At 33.3% G+C, this 17,948-nt stretch overlaps 2 protein-coding genes across 7 annotated transcripts in view; one reads left to right on the top strand and one right to left on the bottom strand.

Moving 5' to 3' along the window:
* The window catches only part of LOC143244042 (exocyst complex component 6-like), a 285,728-nt gene that overhangs the window by 105,122 nt on the left and 162,658 nt on the right, over positions 1-17,948 (top strand). The gene's annotated exons all lie outside the window — the stretch shown is intronic.
* Positions 3,602-16,758, bottom strand: LOC143244034 (uncharacterized). 2 transcript variants are annotated; one of them, XM_076488007.1, is made up of 6 exons: positions 16,558-16,758; positions 11,881-12,190; positions 8,500-8,632; positions 7,701-7,981; positions 7,283-7,606; positions 3,602-6,146 (listed from the first exon to the last, which is right to left on the bottom strand). In XM_076488007.1, exons 1-6 carry the CDS (start codon positions 16,594-16,596, stop codon positions 4,699-4,701), a joined length of 2,535 nt encoding a protein of 844 aa, XP_076344122.1. In that variant the 5' UTR covers positions 16,597-16,758; the 3' UTR covers positions 3,602-4,698. The 2 variants fall into 2 exon arrangements, with proteins under 2 accessions (XP_076344122.1, XP_076344121.1); XM_076488006.1 differs by lacking the exon at positions 16,558-16,758 and having other exon boundaries at positions 11,881-12,415.

Consider the following 17,948-nt stretch of genomic DNA (forward strand, 5'->3'; position numbering starts at 1 on the left):
CTAAGATTCTTCTGGGGATGGCAAGGTTATTTTATAGAAATAGATTAAAATCTTGTAAAGTATTTCTTCTTATAGAAACTTGGGATTATTTTGGTGAAAATATCAGGATAAAGGTCCAATTCCCTTTCACTGTATTCTAAAAAATATCAGGGCGAAAAGTTTTATAATTAGCTGTATTCTAAAAACATCAGGGGGAAAGTTTTTATGGCTTACGTTAAGACTTGTTTTTCTAACACTAACAGCCCCAATGGCTCAGCGTTTAGGGACTCGCACTACAAAAAACCTGTAGCGGAGGCCGTTACCTTACAAAAAATTTAAGGGGAGTGGATAATTTCTTTAAGAAATGAGGGAGAGTTTAGGACACCATTAAAGGACTGCTTATTCCGACTAACATTTTATATATCGATATAAATTTAATTTTAAATCATACTGAATGGACGTCTCTGGCGTCATCTGCATACTAATTTTTTAGAATATGATTTTTTACAATTGTATATCATGATAATTCATGTAATTTTAATTAAAGTTTTATGTTTATCATAGTGTAAAGTTTGATTTAAAAACAAAGTATAATACCAGCAACTGTTATTAATATTTAATAGGTAATACTACTGAAGTTACAATAAACAACAAAAATTCTTGGTCGCAACAAATGGACCATATTCGATAACCAATTCTGTTTTTTGAAAGATAGAACTAAAATTTAACATATTTACATTTACTGTTTTCTATATGTATAATGAAGTTTTCCAGATTTTCATCCTATCTTAAAATGTTAAAGTTTTTAGAGAAAATCAGTGTTTTTAAAAAATGTTCAGTTCAATTAACTGTTGAAAAAGAAACCCTAAGCCTGAAAGCACGTCACGTTTTACCAGTTTATCATCCAACGACCTTTTGTTTTCCTGTACTTTTAACGCAGAAGTCTTTTGGTCGATAACCTCAAAAAGAAAAACTATATCTGAAAGTTATTTTTATCTTCTCTAATATGAAATTTGTAAAATGGTGATGACTAGCTTTTTTCCATCTAGTTCTACACTGCTAAATTAGGGACGGCTAGCGCAAGTAGCCCTCGAATGGCTTTGCGCGAAATTAAAAAAAAACAACCAAACTCAAAACTAACATGAAACAAGAGCATATGGTTGTAAAAATGTGCTAGGTTTTTGTTATAGGTTGTCATGTAAATTAAATAGCAGTTAATTGTTATTAAAGTACACGTTTGGTAATAAAACTTAAAATGTTATCTTTATTAATTGATTAAAATTTGTAATCCTTACAAGGTTTCCAATTTGGAATATTAATAATCTACAAATTAATCAGATGTTGTAGGCCTAAACTTTGTTAGTCTCCATTGTTGACAGTTGTTCCAGATATTGAACCTGCCAAGCAACATAAGCTTAGTCCCCTGTTTTAGTCACGTCGCTAGAGTAGTAAATATGTCCTAGTTTAGGCTAGAAAACCTGTTCTGCTCTTAAAGAAGTTGAACTTTAGATCGTAACTCTGTTAAAATAAAAAACTGTTATGAAAGTAAATCTGTATTATTTATTACGTATTACAGATTTTACATTAAGGAAACGTTTTAAAAACAAGTTCGAAGTTTTTCGATTGGCCAGTGATCGAAACTTGGTACTTTGTTTTAATAATACTCCTTTCCGTAATAAAATATTATTTATAGTCAATAAAACAGAACTATTAAAGTAGAATATTATTTTAACTATTATAATTCTTGTATTAAACTGTATTCCCTCCAGTGGCACGTCTGCAGACTTACAACACTAGAAACCGGGTTTTGACACTGTTGGGCATAGTTTGCTTATAACATTAAAACTGTATTGAAAGTTTGTGATGGGGTAAATCCTCACTAAATATTACTTTCTACATTCTCTGTATACAAGGTATTTTTAATTTTGTACCACTGACGCTGTTACCAAGTGTTCTTAGTAGTTTGTCTACAAAACGGCCCAACATGGCCAGGTGGTTAAGGCACTCGACTCATAATTCGAGGGTCGCGGGTTTTCGAATCTCTGTTACGTCCTTTCAGCCGTGATTACGTTATAATGTACGAACAATCCCACTATTCGTTGAGAAAAGAGTTTGCGATGGGTGGTGACGACTAGATGCCTTCCCTTTAGTCTTACATTACTAAATTAGAGACGGCTAGCTTTGCACGAAATTCAAAACAAACCAATCAAAACGCAAAATATTTTATTTTCTTTAGTTTGACTCGACATAAATTGTAAAATTTAGGAAAGCCACTAGAAAATATTCGCTCTTAGATACTTTTCTCTGTATTAGTGACTTAATCACAAAAAACAGAATGAAGAAAGATAAAGCGAAGTGCGAAAATATTTTAAGTTTTTGATTGAATTTCTGAATATGCTCGCCCATTCAGCCGTGTGATATTATAACGTTACGATCAGCCTCATTTTGCGTTGGTAAAATGATTTTACAGTGGGTGTTGTTGTCAAGGTACGTTCTTTCTAGTCTATCACTTCTAAATTAGGGACGGCTATCGCAGACAACCCTCAATTAGTTTTGTACGTAATTCGAACAACCTAAACTAAAATAAAGCTTTCATAATTTATTGTTTTGGATTTCACTGAATAAAATTTGGAATGTTATTATGATGGCGTTCTTCTCGTTTTTTTTAAATAACAAACTATAAATTACAGTTTTTCCTGTATTTTGAAAGATAAAAAACTTCGTTCTGTATCGTCAGTTTCATTAATATTATTAGTTCTAATGTTAAAAATTATTTTCATTTATTTATTAAAGTTTACTTTTATCAATATGAGTTTGCATAACAGCTTAACCAATGTGATTAGAACTAACGTAAACACCTGAGGCTTTCCATTTGAGATTACGTCCGAAAATGTCGTTAACGGCAAGGGTATCTCGCTTCTAGTTCTATCCATTCTAGCCACATTAAAGTTTCTGGTTTGTCGTCATAAATTATTCTCTTTCTTGCCCTCTTCATCTGTATACAGTTGGCTAACGTTTTAACAATATCGTTACCAGTTGGGCTCAAGTCAAAGAACAAATAGGAATTCTTGTGTTTCTAAAAACAATCAGTATGTATGTTGCATTTGTTTATTTTTACCGTTCGCATATTTTAAATTCAAAGATTTATTCTGAAAATGGAACAAGAAATAAATTTTAGTTGAGTAAGATATATATCTTGCTTTTATCTCAAATTTTTCGGTAGGAAATAGACATGATTAGACTGGCTTCTCAGTTACAATATTTGACACTTCGTTCCAGCTATCTCCTGTAGTAGATATTACCTTTACAACAGCAGCACCACACGTTTCCTACATTAGTCACTCTGTTACAGAAATATCCAAAACATTACCACCTGTACTGTAAAATGGAAATATAAAGAACATTTTATGTTTCAAAGTGAAAAATACCTTGGTAAACATGAGGTTACAAGACATACTTTATTAGACAGTTACTTACACGGTTTTTAGAAACTGGTTATATTGTAAAAGTTATCTTAAAATTAGTTTATTTAGAATATAATCCAAGATAGTAAGAATTACAAAAGTAAATGACGTATTTTGAAACGTGCATCACAAAAATATTTTGTATGGAGGGGGGGGGGCTTGTTTGGCTGCGCTGAGCACATGTTTCATAACTACTCTCACTTCCAAAAAAATCCAAACGAACTAATCCTAATTTATAAAAACGCAATAATCCTAGCTCAGAAGATATAGGGGTATAAATTAATACACAGTCAACAGAGATGTATAATTCTATAGTAAATATTAACTTAATAAACTTTGTAATTTTAATAACTGTTTCTGTTAGATTCATGAAACTTTATCAAATTATTACATCCAGCTCAAGTGGTTATTTTAAAATGATATGTTTATGAAGAGAAGACGTAATTTTAGGTTTCGTACTGTTCAAATGACCTATCCTATTGTATTGAACTGTATCTCTACTTTCCTAATACTTCTGAAATGGAATCAACTGTAAAATAAAATATGCAAGTGCAAAGAAACACTAACAGCTAAAATATATATAGAAGCCATGGTAATAGTACTTTTGGAAGCTGTCTTCATGCGGTATCAGTACAAACATTAAATAACGACACATTACGGTAAATACAAGATGTAGTTGCAGTCATATTCACGTGATTTTATCTTAAAGATAAATTCATGATCTTTTCATAGCTATTATTCAATCTTTCCAGTTACAGCCGAGTAAAAGATTCGTTGTTTTGTAAACTTCCTTCTGTTTAACGATTTTAGTTCCTTGTAGACCTTTGAGAAATGCAGCATGTGCTTCAAAACTTGACCTGATTGTTCGTACCCTCTACTCTTAACGACATCATTGGAGGGTACACGTGACAAACCTGGGAATGGTATATGGTCACCTGTTGTGTAATTAAAATTTGACAGGGATTGTTTTGGAAGAACTTTGGGTTTAGGTATCCCATCATTCTTAGTGCCTTCGTAATTGTTATTTCCAGTAATGTTGCTCATTGAAACCAACTGCTGAACAACATTGAATTCTAAACCAGCAGGTGAGGAAAAGTTGTACCTTTTTACATTAAGCTGTTGTTAATTCTTGTTGTCATGGTAAAGTCCAGGAGGTGTTTTTTGTTGATTTTGGTTGTCTTTAGTAAAGTCTAGGAAGCGTTTGTGTTTAGTTAGGATTACCATGATAAAGTCCTGGAGGTGCTTGTTGTTGATTCTAGTTATAATAGTAATGCCCAGAAGGTATTTGTTGTTGATTCTGGTCGTCATAGTAAATTCTAGGAGGCGTTTGTTCTTGATTATGGTTGCCATAGTAAAGTCCAGGAAGCATGACAGATACTTGTCCATGTCGTTGTTTGTGGTTTGTGTAATCATAAGGTCGGTTTACACGGTGCCTGGAATTGTCATTTTCTTTAATAAAATATTTTTTATTATGACTAGGCTTTGAGTATTTTAAATAGCTAGCATAGGGTATTGCTGTTACTAGCTGCTTGGGCTGTCTGTGCTTATACCTTGATGTTGTTGGAGATTGTACATACCTGATATCAACATTTGGTCTGTTTAGATGTCTTAGATACTTATCATCATATGTTTGACCTTCTAGAGGAATATTATATGTGGCATCATTACCTCGGTTAACTGAAGGTTGATAATATCTGATATCATCATGTGCTCTGGAAGGTAAGTTGGAGTATCTAGTATCAAATTTGCGTCGAATGGGATATATATTAACATTGCCTGGTTCTCCTTGAAGTTTTTGGGAGCTTTTCTCGGGGTGTGATGTTAATGGTGACTTTGTATAACTAGAACTTAGAATCAGTGAACGAAATGGACTACTAAACGTGTGTTTATTGTTAGGGGAGTATTGTGAGTGAATTTTAAAATTAGAAGTTGGTTTATGTTTTCGAGGGTAACCCGATGTGATTAATGGTCCAGGTTCTGGAATATCTTCAGCGGGTCCTGAAAATTTCCCTATTGTAGATATCTGTAAATGTGGTTTCTTTGTATAATTCTCTGGTGTATTTAAAGCTACATGTGATTTTAGAAATGAAGTTGGAAGGTTTTCTGATTGAATTGTAACACTTTCGTTTTGTGGAAGGAATAACGTCGATGGCAGTCTTTGTCCAAACTCAGCAGTTGGATTGTTATCTGTATTCACTTCAGTCAACCTGTGAGAACCAAGGATTGACTGGATAGAAAGTCTACTGTCAACAACGTCTGATGAACTATAGGCCTCCTGGTCTGATTGAATGGCAGAGTTATTGGTTTTGTAGGCAGGGATTGGTTGGATATAAGGCCTACCACCATCAACAGCTGACGAACCATAGGCCTTTTGGTCTGATCGAGTAGCAGGATTATTGCTCTTGTCAGTAGGGATTAGCTGGATATAAGGCTTACCACCAATAACAACTGACGAACCATAGGCCTCCTGGTCTGGTTGAATGTAAGACTTAACAGGAAATGTTTTAGAAAAATCATTGTTGTTAAACCGTTGCTGATGGTCCTCATTGACTTTATGGGCTGAGTCATGCACTTCATGATCTTTAACTTCTGTTATAAACCCTCTGTCATGTTGTCCAATGTCCTTGTGATAGTCTTTGTTAGTGTGTTCATGCTCGTTAATGGTGCTATCATGACGACCAAAACCTTTATCATGGTGAGCCTCTGAAAATATAACAATAAATCATTCTATTGATGACTTCTTTCACAATATTTTAAATGGATAAAATATGAAAATAAAACCATTTATGTTGTTATAAAATCAGATGTATGAACAGCTCCAAAAATTCAGACTGGAATAATTTCGCCAGTATGTAAACAATTCTCACTAAAAGCCTTTATCATTTATATCCACTAACAGAAACCCAAATTGGTTCAGTCTCCTTGTTAGTATCTTTAACATCCTTAACTTCAACATGTAAAGCCTCATCTCTTTAACACTATATCCCTATTAAATAGCCTGTAACCCTGTATTTAAAAACAAACTTCTATCATCAACATCATCTATATTTAACCATGTTTCAGTTACTCCCATTGCATCAAAATCCTCCATTCCTACCAGTGCCTTAAAGTAATCTATTTTATTTCTTATACTTCTAGCATTACAACAGTAACAATTAAGCCTATCCTTATAACTACTTCCGTACTTATATCTTATGCTAAGTGTTTTTCTACCTCTTATTATTTTTGCATTTAGTTTTTCTGGCCCTCACCACTGTCTAGTTCTAGTTTAAAACTTCCCTTACAATTGGGATAATAACCTTATTAAACAAACAACAGCCCCTATTTTACAGATTTACTATTGGACCGCTATGGGAGGTTTTTAAATAATTTATTTCATTGTTTTCTACCTACCAGCAAAGCGGTTTGTACTTCATGCAAAGCTGTCCCTAATTTAGCAGTGAAAGACCAGAGGAAAGCCAACTAGTCATCTCCATCCACTACCAACTTGTGGGCTACTTTTTTACCAATAAGTAACCGTTACGTTATAATAAAGCTACCACAGTTGATAAATGAACATGTCTGGTGGGACAATAAATTGGAATCCGCAAGTTGAGCACCCTAATCAGTTGGCCATGCCACACCTACTAGCAAAGTGATTTATTTGACTCTTATATGATGACCAACTCAATATTAATTATTTCTCATTCTTGTCCAGATATTAAAGAAAATTATGCGATTTATCTTTGGTTAATTACTAACAAAACGGTTCGTTTTAACTCAGTATGACATAGAAGTTAAGGTGCAGGGTTATGTATCAAAAAATCCAAGGTTCCAGCCCTTCTGTAAGTTTTACTTACTTTTACGATAGAATTCTCTTTCTGTTGTTATTTTATATCCCCTTTCTTTAAGTCCTTCTTTCCTCTTTGTTTGATCATCGTCCGAGTATAATTCGTCATTTTTATTCTCTAGATGATTTTCCCGCCTATGGATGCCATCTTGGTAAGTATTAACTTTCCCAGATGTTATTCCATAAAGCAATGTTTCATCTTCATATCGACTTGCCTTGTTGAAATTCTCGTGGTCTTGAGAACTATGCTGATCATGGGCTTGAAGCTCGAACAAACCCTTGTTCTTGTCACGATCTCTTTTCCTCTTGGCTCGTTCTTTATCCAAGAAGTGTTCTGTAGTTGAAACGAAAACATATATTGATTTAGAGGTAAAATATCACATATATAGAATAAGAAATATTTTCAAAACAGAAATAAACAAGTTTACCTCTTTCATAATACTCTATTTCAGCTTTCTCCCGGTATCCTTCTTCGGCAAGTCCAGCTTTGTCATGACTTCTGATGCCATGCATGTGACCTTCGTGGTCTTTTAGGTGTTGATGACTACCTTCTTCGTGTCTGTGGCTGCCACGGTCACATCCCATTACTGTTTTCTCGTGATCTCGAAGACCTCGGTCATAGCCACTCAAAGTTTTGGAGCGGTGGACATTGTCCTGATTAGTAACTTGAGATTCCTGGTCATGGTTGTTGAAGAGTGGTTTCGTTGCCCTAGGAGTAAATCATGTCATCTTTTCAAGTGTTGCACTAGGTGGATGGATGTTATTAACAAATATTGATCACAAGTATATGTTTCCTACTGTTGTGGTTTAAATTAATTGTTTAGAATAATTCAGATAAGGACTTACCCTTTGTCATGGGCTAGTGTAGTCACTTGTTGATTTAGTTAAAGACTCACCCCTTCTTGTAGGTTGGTGTAGTCACTTGCTGTGAGGAATTCAGATAAGGACTTACTCTTCCTTGTGTGTTGGTGTAGTTATTGTTTTGGGGAATTCATATAAGGACGTACCTTTTCTTGTGGGTTTGTGCAGTTATTTGTTGTGGGGGATTCAGATAAGGACTTATCCATTCTCATGGACTGGTATAATCCCTTGTTGTGGGTGTTACGAATTATAATTTATAATTATAACAACAAAAACAATATTATGAGCTAGTGTAGTATTTTTTTCAGATAAGAACTTATTCTTCGTTAGAAGCTGGTAAAATAATTTGTTCAGATAATAACTTACCCTTTGTTATGGGCTGGTAAAATATCTTGTGGTGAAGAATCAGCTGCTTCCTCCAGATCTTCGGGCTGAATGTTTTCTCCAAATTTCCCTATATCACTGACGAATAAATGGTTTCCCACAGTTGGTTTCGTATCTATTTAGATGATGCAAATACTTTTGATATATTTGGAAAACACTTATTTTGGGTAATTCCATGTTTAAAATACTGTTCTTTCAATCTGATTATTTTCTCATTACGATTGTCTCTACTTTTGTAAAAATGTAAAAGAACAGAGCCAGTAAATAACAAATTTTTATAAAATTGTTTATTTAAATATCTGTAGTCATTCTCATATATTAAATGTCCGTTACAGCAATTTCTGACTGTAAATATGACGTCAGTGTTAATTTATATGTAACATGGAACCAGAGTTCTTGCACTATTCTTATTTATTCTCTAAATCAGACATATCTCAGTTGTACAATGTTTCAATACACATAAACAACATAACATAAAAAGAAGTCGGGAAGGTTGGACGTTAAGACCTCGAAACAAAGATAGGGAAAGTTATATAGTAGAATCATGAAACAGAAGTAGGAAAGATTGGCCACTACGATCTTGAAACAAAGAGAAAGTTGTATAGCAGAATCTTGAAACAGACATAGCGAAACTTGTAGAGTAGAATCTTGAAATAGAAGTAAGGAAAGTTGGATAGTAGAATCTTTAAATAAAGATAGGGAAAGTTCTATAGCTCAATCTTGAAACACAAGTAGAGAAAGTACGATAGTAGAGTCCTGAAACAAAGACAAGGAAAGTTCTATAGCAGAATCTTGAAACAGAAGTAGGAAAGGTTGGATAGTACAATCTTGAAACAAAGATAGAGAAAGTTCTAAAGCACAATCTTAAAACAGAAGTAGGAAAGGTTGAATAGTAGAATCTTGAAAAAAGAAAGTTGTATAGCAGAATCTTAGAACAGAAGAAGGGAAGGTTGGATAGTAGAACTTTGAAACAGACATACCGAAAGTTGTATAGTAGAATCTTGAAACAGAAGTATGAAAGGTTGGACAGTAGGTTTTTGAAACAAAAGTAGGGAATGTTGGACAGTAGGATCTTGAAATAGATATAGGGAAGGTGGGATAGTAGAATCTTGAAACAAACATAGAGACAGTTGTATAACAGAACCTTGAAACAGAAATAGGGAAGGTTGGATAGTTGAACCTTGAAACACACATACGGAAAATTGTACAGTAGAGTCTTAAAACAGAAGTAGGGAAGGATGGATAGTAAAATCTTGAAGAGATATACGGAAAGTTGAATAGCAGAATATTGAAATAGAAAGAGGGAAGGTTGGATAGTAGAATCCTGAAACAGACATAGGAAAGTTCTGTATTAGAATCTTGAAACAGAAGTAAGGAAGGTTGTATAGTAAAATCTTCAAACAGAAGTAGGGAAAGTTCTATAGTAGAATCTTGAAAGAAAAGTAGGGAAAGTTGCATAGCAGAATCTCGAAACAGAAGTAGAAAAGGTTGGATAGTAGAACCTTGAAACAGACATAGTGAAAGCTGTATAGTAGAATCTTGAAATAGGGAAGGTTGGATAGTAGAATTTTGAAACAAAGATAGGGAAAGTTCTATAGCAAAACCTTGAAACACAAGTAGGAAGGTTAGGTAGTAGGATTTTGCAACAAAATTGGGAAAGGTGGATAATAGGACCTTGAAATAGACATAGGGAAGGTTGGATAGTAGAGTTTTGAAACAAAGATAGGGAAAGTTGTTTAGAAGAATCTTGAAATAGAAGTAGGGGAATAGATATCAGAATCTTGAAACAGAAGTAGGGAAAGTCGTATAGTAGAATCTTGAAACAGAAGTTTGGAAGGTTGTATAGTAGAATCTTGAAACAGAAATAGGGAAGGATGGATAGTAGAATCTTGATACAGACATAGGGAAAGTTGTATAGCAGAATATTGAAATAGGAGTATTGAAGGTTGGATTGTAGAATCTTGAAAAAGACAGGGAAGTTGTATAGCAAAATCTTGAAGCAGAAGTAGGGAAGGATGGATAGTAGAATCTTGAAAAAGTAAGAAAAGTTGGGCAGTAGGACCTTGAAATAGACATAGGGAAGGTTGGATAGTAGAATCTTGAAAGTTGCATAGGGAAAGTTGTACAGTATAATCTTGAAACAGAAGTATGGAATGTTGTATAGCAGAATCTTGAAACAGAAGTAGGTAAGAATGGATAGCAGAATCTTGAAAAAGACATTGGGAAAGTTGTATAGTATAATCTTGAAACAGAAGTAAGAAAGGTTGGATAGTAGAATCTTGAAACAGACAGAGAGAAAGTTGTATAGCAGAATTTTGAAACAGAATAATGGAAGGTTGGATTGTAGAATCTTGAAACAAAAATAGATAAAGTTTATAGCAGAATCTTGAAACAGAAGTAGGGAATGTTGGATAGTAGAATCTTGAAACAGACATGGGGAAAGTTGCATAGCAGAATCTTGAAACAAAAGTTGGGAAGGATGGATAACAGAATCTTAAAACAGACGTAAGGTAAGTTGAACAGCAGAATCTTGAAACAGAAATAGAGAAGGTTGAATAATAGAATAGTGAAACAGAAGTAATGAAGGATGGATAGTAGAATCTTGAAACAAAGATAGGGAAAGTTGTATAGCAGAATTCTGAAATAGAAGTAGGAAAGTTTGACTGTTAGGTTCTTGAAACAAATATAGGAAAAGTTGTATATGAGAATCTTGAAAGAGAAGTAGGAAGGGTTGTATAGTAGAATCTTGAAATAAAATTAGTAAAGGTTTTACAGTAGAACTTTAAACAGAAGTGAAGAAGACTAGACTGTAGAATGTTTTGATAAAACATTAAAGGTTGGGCAGTAGGGTCTAGTGACAGAAGTAGTACATATTAGTTAGTAGATCTGTGTTAGAAAAGTGGAAAACATTATGTTAAAAATGGGAATAACTGGTTGTAGAAGTGAAGACAATTGCTGGTGTTTGACATTATGAGCTACTGACAAAAATGAAAGAGTTTGGACAAAACGGCCTTAATAAAAGTGTTTGAAAGGTTGGACAATACGGTTTTATTGCATGTGGATTTGACAGATGAACCATGAGACATAGGACGGACATGTTGGATGGAAGAATTTGTGAAAGAACTGGAAAGAGTTCGATAGATTATTCTTGCAGGAGAAATAGGTGAAAGTGATAATGGTATATTGTGTATATGCACAAAACTGGACATTAAGGCTTAATGGTATAACGTTGGACATTAATGGAAAAGGTTTAGGAAATGGTTGGACAGTTTTAAAGTTATATGTGTTAACAATATATGTTAAATACTAAACAATAAATATTTAAAGTGTTCAAAATTTCCAAAGTAAATATTCGTGAAATACCGTAGCCAAATGGTTGGGAATATATTGTAACTTTGTAGCCAAACGATTTGTGTATCCCTGGATCATCCTCTTCAACATGGGACTCGTTTCTTGTAATTTTGTCAAAAACAACATCCTCTGGTGACGATTGTAAGTATGGGATTTCTCGCACGGCTTCGAGAGAATGGTCAGCTTGATTAAACAAGCTTTCAGTTGTTGAAGTTTCGAAAGAAATTCTAGAATCAGTTTGTAACGGAAGATGGTGCTGTGGTTTTCTATTGTTCGAAATGATGCTCACTTCATCGATCAGCTGAGCAGCTTGTATGAAAAGCTTTGGTAAAGTGGAAATATTTCTATCATAAAGATCATAACACAGAAATATTTTCATCATAAAGACCTTAACATAGAAATATTTATATCATAAAAATCTTAACATAAAAATATTTGTATCATAGAAATATTAGTGACACAGAAATATTTTCAAAATGAGACCCAAAACTCGAGCGCTTTCGAATAGTTGACTATTCTCTGAAGAAGAATAGCGCTCGAATTTCGAATCTCGTTTTAAAAATATTACAACTTTTGTAGGTGATTCTGTGTGCTAACTACTTAACCTGAATTTATCACAGAAATCTTAACATAAGAATATTTGTATCATAGAAATTTCTGTTGTTGCAAATAGCCAACATGAGAAGTATTTTAATTAAATGTAGACAAATATATACCACCGTTTCTCTTATTATTGTGTAATTCACAAATAGAAGCACTGACGTCATTAAAATATTTATTGAGGCACTGATATTAGGCTTTACACTTTGTACAGCAATGACGTCAGGCTAGATACTTAGTAAAGTAGTGACGGCGTGCTAAATGCTTAACAAATTAGTAATGCAGTGAGGTTAGGCCAAATACTTAGTAAAAAAGCAATGTTAGAATAGATACTTGGCAATGCAATGACGTCAGGCTAGATACTGTGTTGAGATGCACGCTGTGTTTTCAATGTAATTGAGTGCACTAGAGAAATTCTAGTACGATATGATTAGATGTACCTTATTTAACTGAACAAAGCGACACCTGGCACAACCAGTCTGCATCACGTAAATCTGATTAACCATTTATGAAAGTGAAACGAAAATTAGATTATTTATTGCGAAAACCAGCGCTCTCTTTCTCTAAATGTCTTTGTCCCAGGTAAAGAGCAGTACAAGAGTCGACGGTGGGCGGTGTTGATCAGCTGCCCATATATTACTTCTAAATTGAGGGTGGCTAGTGCAGATAATCCTAGCGTAATATTACGCAAAACTCAGCACGTAAGCTGGGATATCAGAAAACAGACAAAGAATGACATCTTGTCCATTTGGAAGGGTATAACTTATCGTTTATTATTATTTAGATGTTTAATAAACATTTGTAGCAAATGTTTAAGACAACCAAGTAGTAATTAGTTTTGCTTTCTGTAGCATGCTTTGAAACCACTGTTTTGTAAGAATGAAAAATTTAAACGGGAAAACCCTGCTCTCAAAATAACCAAAATATGTCACAGCTTTTCAGTTAGAACTATTACTGTTAATAACTGAGTGATATTCAAAGAAGAATAAAAACTAAAAACTGAGAGTTGATTTGAAATTCAAATAATAAGGTAAAAATGTAGACAACAGAAATAATAAGATAAAAAATGTAGACAACACAAATAAATAATAAGATAAAAAAATGTAGACAACACAAATAATAAGATAAAACTGTTCACATTTCTACTACTAGAGACCCAACTTTTCTTTAATAACTTTTAATTTAAAAGTGGATTTAAGAATGTATAATATGCAAGCTTTCATAAGATTCTTTCATGTTCACAGTATGAGCAACAGGAATCAATGGCTCAGTATTCCAATAGTACAGCTTTCAGTCTAACTTTAGACGAGTCGATAAAAAAGTAGCTTTTTTTAAAATGATGTCAGTATCTATTTTTTCCGTTAATGTATGAAAAATTGTACAGAAACACCAGTATCTATCATGTTGTAATGACAAGCAATACTTTGATGGCGACTTCAGTAAACTGAAACTATTGTTCCTGGATATAATAAATTCCATTGTTGTAAATGAGAGCCGAATACCTCTTGTTGCTTTGATAACGACAAGTTACGAATCAGATAATTCAGCTATTTTTGTGTAATCAGATGATATAGCTTATGTTGAGGTGTCACAGGAACGGAATTACTAGATGAAGATGATTTGTTGTATTCTTCACAGATAACTCCTCTGTTTTACAATTCACTAGTGGATGTGGTTTTATAACAGATGCTACTACATCATTATAACGTACTGTTTTGATTGCTTGAAGGTTCAAGAGCATTCAACATGCAAAAATAACAGTCATAACATGGGAAATACAAATGACATACTTGTTCTCTTGTTGTTCAGTCACTGTGTTAATCCAGATGTATAAACTGTACAACACACACATGAAAGCCAATCTTTTCTTTAGTCACTAAAAATAAAAGATAGTGGTAATAAGCTACCTTTACCATCTGTGTGATGTTCTCCATTGGGAAACTGTAATATATTATACACAGTTGTAGAAGAAATTATTTGAGTTATTTTTACATCTTCGGTCTTTACTTAAACTGGAGGCACCCAGCATCTAAAATGATTTTCGACAAATATATTTAAAAAAAAATTATGTTTACAGAACTAGAGTTTAAAAATATAAAGTTTTCCAGAATTAGATTATATCGCTGGTGTAATGCGAGGAAGAAGATTGGACTTTGTTTTCAGTGTACATGGAGGGAGGCGAAGTAACCAACTGAGGTCAAAGTTAAAAACCATAGTTTGGAGTTTCTCTCGTTTATTTTTCGTACATAGAGAACATGTGCCTGAGGGGTTGATAGTTACTTATCCTACAGCTATTTTCAAAGATGGTAAAAGTTCTAGAGAGTTTGATAAAAAAAAACGTTTTAAAGAATTATTTAAGAGATATATAAAATAGCCAACATGGATTCACCAAAGGAAAATCTTGTCTTTTTGTCACTTAATCTTTTGTTATAATTTCACTTGTCATTAGATCATGGCAGTGGTGTGAAATTGGTGCTTTTAAATTTTAAAAACCTTATGATACGGTGCCACATACAAAATTAGCTAAGAAAATTACATCTTTGGTATTGGTGCAAAATAAATAATCAGGTTTGTAGGTAGTTGAATGAGAAAAAAAATGTTGTTGTTAATGAAGTCCAGACAGACTAGACACTAGTTACCAGTAGAGACCCCAGGTCTCAGTGTTAGGATATTTGTTTTTCTTATGTGAAGTAAATATTTTCATAGTGGTTCAATTAGTAAATATTAAACTCACGAATATTTCTAGCTGTCTTGAATATGTTAAGATAATATAGAAAAAGTTGGATCAACTGGTAAGTTTCGAAAATATTTTATTCGAAATAAACTTTGATCACAGTAAGTACAATATATTGCATTTGGGCTATAAAAATTTGGATCATCTTTTTAATATAGATGATAACTCATGAAAAGTGAATAAGTTATCCCAGCCATTAAAGCAAGGCTCTACTGCTAATATAAGTTGAAATAGAAACCCTATAACTCGAGCGTTTTCGAAAGGTGGACCTTTCTTCTTCAGGGACAAACTAGGAGTCCCCTGAAGAAGAAAAGCCCATTTTTCATAAGAACTCGGGTTATATGGTTTTCATTTCACTATTAAGGCTTCTTGAATCTATGTGTTTTTCAGGAAGCTAATATAAGTTTAAGGTGTATTTATAGACTGAATATAAGTAAAAAAATGTAATTATTTCTTTATAAAAATCACTAATTAGGTTTCGTTTAGAATGCTACGTGCAGTCTTTGTCTAATCATCTAAGATGAGGCATTGACTCATTCTAAAGGGCTACGAAGAGGGCTACTTTGGTGATGGAAAAAATCTTGAAAAGCTTTAGAAGGTTGTTCGAGGGACGTGTTGGATAAATTGTCTGCTTATTTTAAAGATAATAACTGGAACGAAGAAAAACACTTTTAAGATTTGACGAAGATAAGAAAATGCCCATTTAAAACAGTTTTATCTTTCTAATAAGGTGATTAGCTTATGGAATGAGTTGTTGTCAAAAGTAATGGATTTCAGCACCTTGCAATATTTAAGAAGAAAAAAAACAGTTTAATCAAAAGGAAGTGTTGGGTTCAAATTCTTACTTAACTTAAGGGCCAGCTTGCAAGGACCAAATTATTTTTCGTTGTCAGTAATTAATTACGAAAAAGATACAACAAATGATCGAAAGAAGCAATAAATAAGTCATTAAATAATCAACGCAACAAACGACCATATGAAACATGAAATAAGTCACTAAATAATCAATACAACAAACGATCGCATGGAACAAGAAATAGGTCACTAAATAATCAATACAACAAACGATCGCATGGAACAAGAAATAGGTCACTAAATAATCAATACAACAAACGACCACATGGAACAAGAAATAGGTCACTAAATAAATAATACAAGAAACAACAAATAATATACTAAACAAAGAATACAACAAACAACCACAAGGAACAATAAATAAGTCACTAAAAAGAGAGTAGAACAAACGACCACAAGAAACAGCAAATAAACAGAAACAGAAAATAAAATATCTCCCTTGAAGTACGGTTTGATGGAAGTGGTAACAGAATGGAAATAAAGATGTTATTACCGCCTACCTGAAGTAACACAATGATTTTCGCAGCGTTCCTCCTCATTTCATTACTTTCAAACTTCTGAAATTCCTAACCTAGTAAGATTCATTTAAGACGTCCAGTAAACTATGTGGACTCAGGCCTTGTGTTCAGAATCCGTGCATTGTTCTGGTACGTATCTTCCTCAGAGCAAACTTTTGTCGATACACTTTCTCCCAAAGAGCAACCACTCTCTTTAATCTGACCTCTTCTCAACGTTCTGAATGGTTGGGCTTAAGAACTTCTGAAGCGTTTCAAATACGTGGTGTAGCCTTTATTGTTGACGGAATTATTTTCTGGTCTGTTGAGCTTTTCAAACAGTTCATATATTTACAATCGCATTACTCTAATTATATCTCTAAGACTTTTATTCTCGTGTACAGAGTTTGTGTTCAAGCTTACTCAAACTCTATCTAAGGTGACTGTATCAACTATTAAATTGACTGTCTCCAAATTAACTGTAATTATTTATAAGAGTAACGTGATGGTATCTAAGGTAACTGAGACTATGACCGTAGTTAGCGTGACTGTGTCCAAGGTTGGTGCGACTTTATACAAGGTAACTGTGACTATATCAAAGGTATTTCTGACTGTATCCAAAATTATTTTAGCTAAAATCAATATTAAATTTGCTTCTCCAAGAACTCTTGGCTGAAACCTGAGTTCATTTGACAGTATTCAAGATGAAACAAAACTAAATTGTTTGTTATTGATTTATAACAAAAGCTTGTTGTCATTTTTCTTTTGTAACGTATAAAATATGTAAGATAATTTTGTATTACAGCTTTGGAATCTTTGGAATCAACTTTTGGAGATCAAAAGCATTGTTTTATTTCGCAAAATGAAACAGTGTAGTCTAAATATAGCTTGCAATATTACCATTTAATACAATCAGCTATTAATGGGAGTCCTTTATTGTATCATATTAAGTAATTTTGTGTTTTGTTTTTGCTTCAGTCACTGAGAACTGGCTACAACAGTTATATAAAATCACTCATTTTATAAGTAAAAAACGTAGAATGAAAACGAGTGAACAAAACACAAACAATTGGCAATAGAATTGGATTAATATCAATCATGCACTGTAACAGGCTTACTAATCTTTTTTTCTAGCTATATGGCTTAGATTAAACCTTATCATATGTTTGAAAAGCATTAATTTATCGAAACAACAACGTAAGAGTCTAAAAATAAAACATACCCTACAGTAACATTCTTCTTATTGGAAACCCTATAGGTTTTTTGTTTTTAATTTCACACCAAACATGCTCGCCCTTTCAGCCATGGGGATGTTGGTAAAAGAGTAGCCCAAGAGTTGGTGGTGGGTGGTGATGACTAGTTTCCCTCCCTTGAGTCTTACACTACTAAATTAGGGA

This window comes from Tachypleus tridentatus, chromosome 2 (assembly GCF_004210375.1).
Source record: "Tachypleus tridentatus isolate NWPU-2018 chromosome 2, ASM421037v1, whole genome shotgun sequence".
In the NCBI taxonomy this organism is placed as follows: Eukaryota; Metazoa; Arthropoda; class Merostomata; order Xiphosura; family Limulidae; genus Tachypleus; species Tachypleus tridentatus.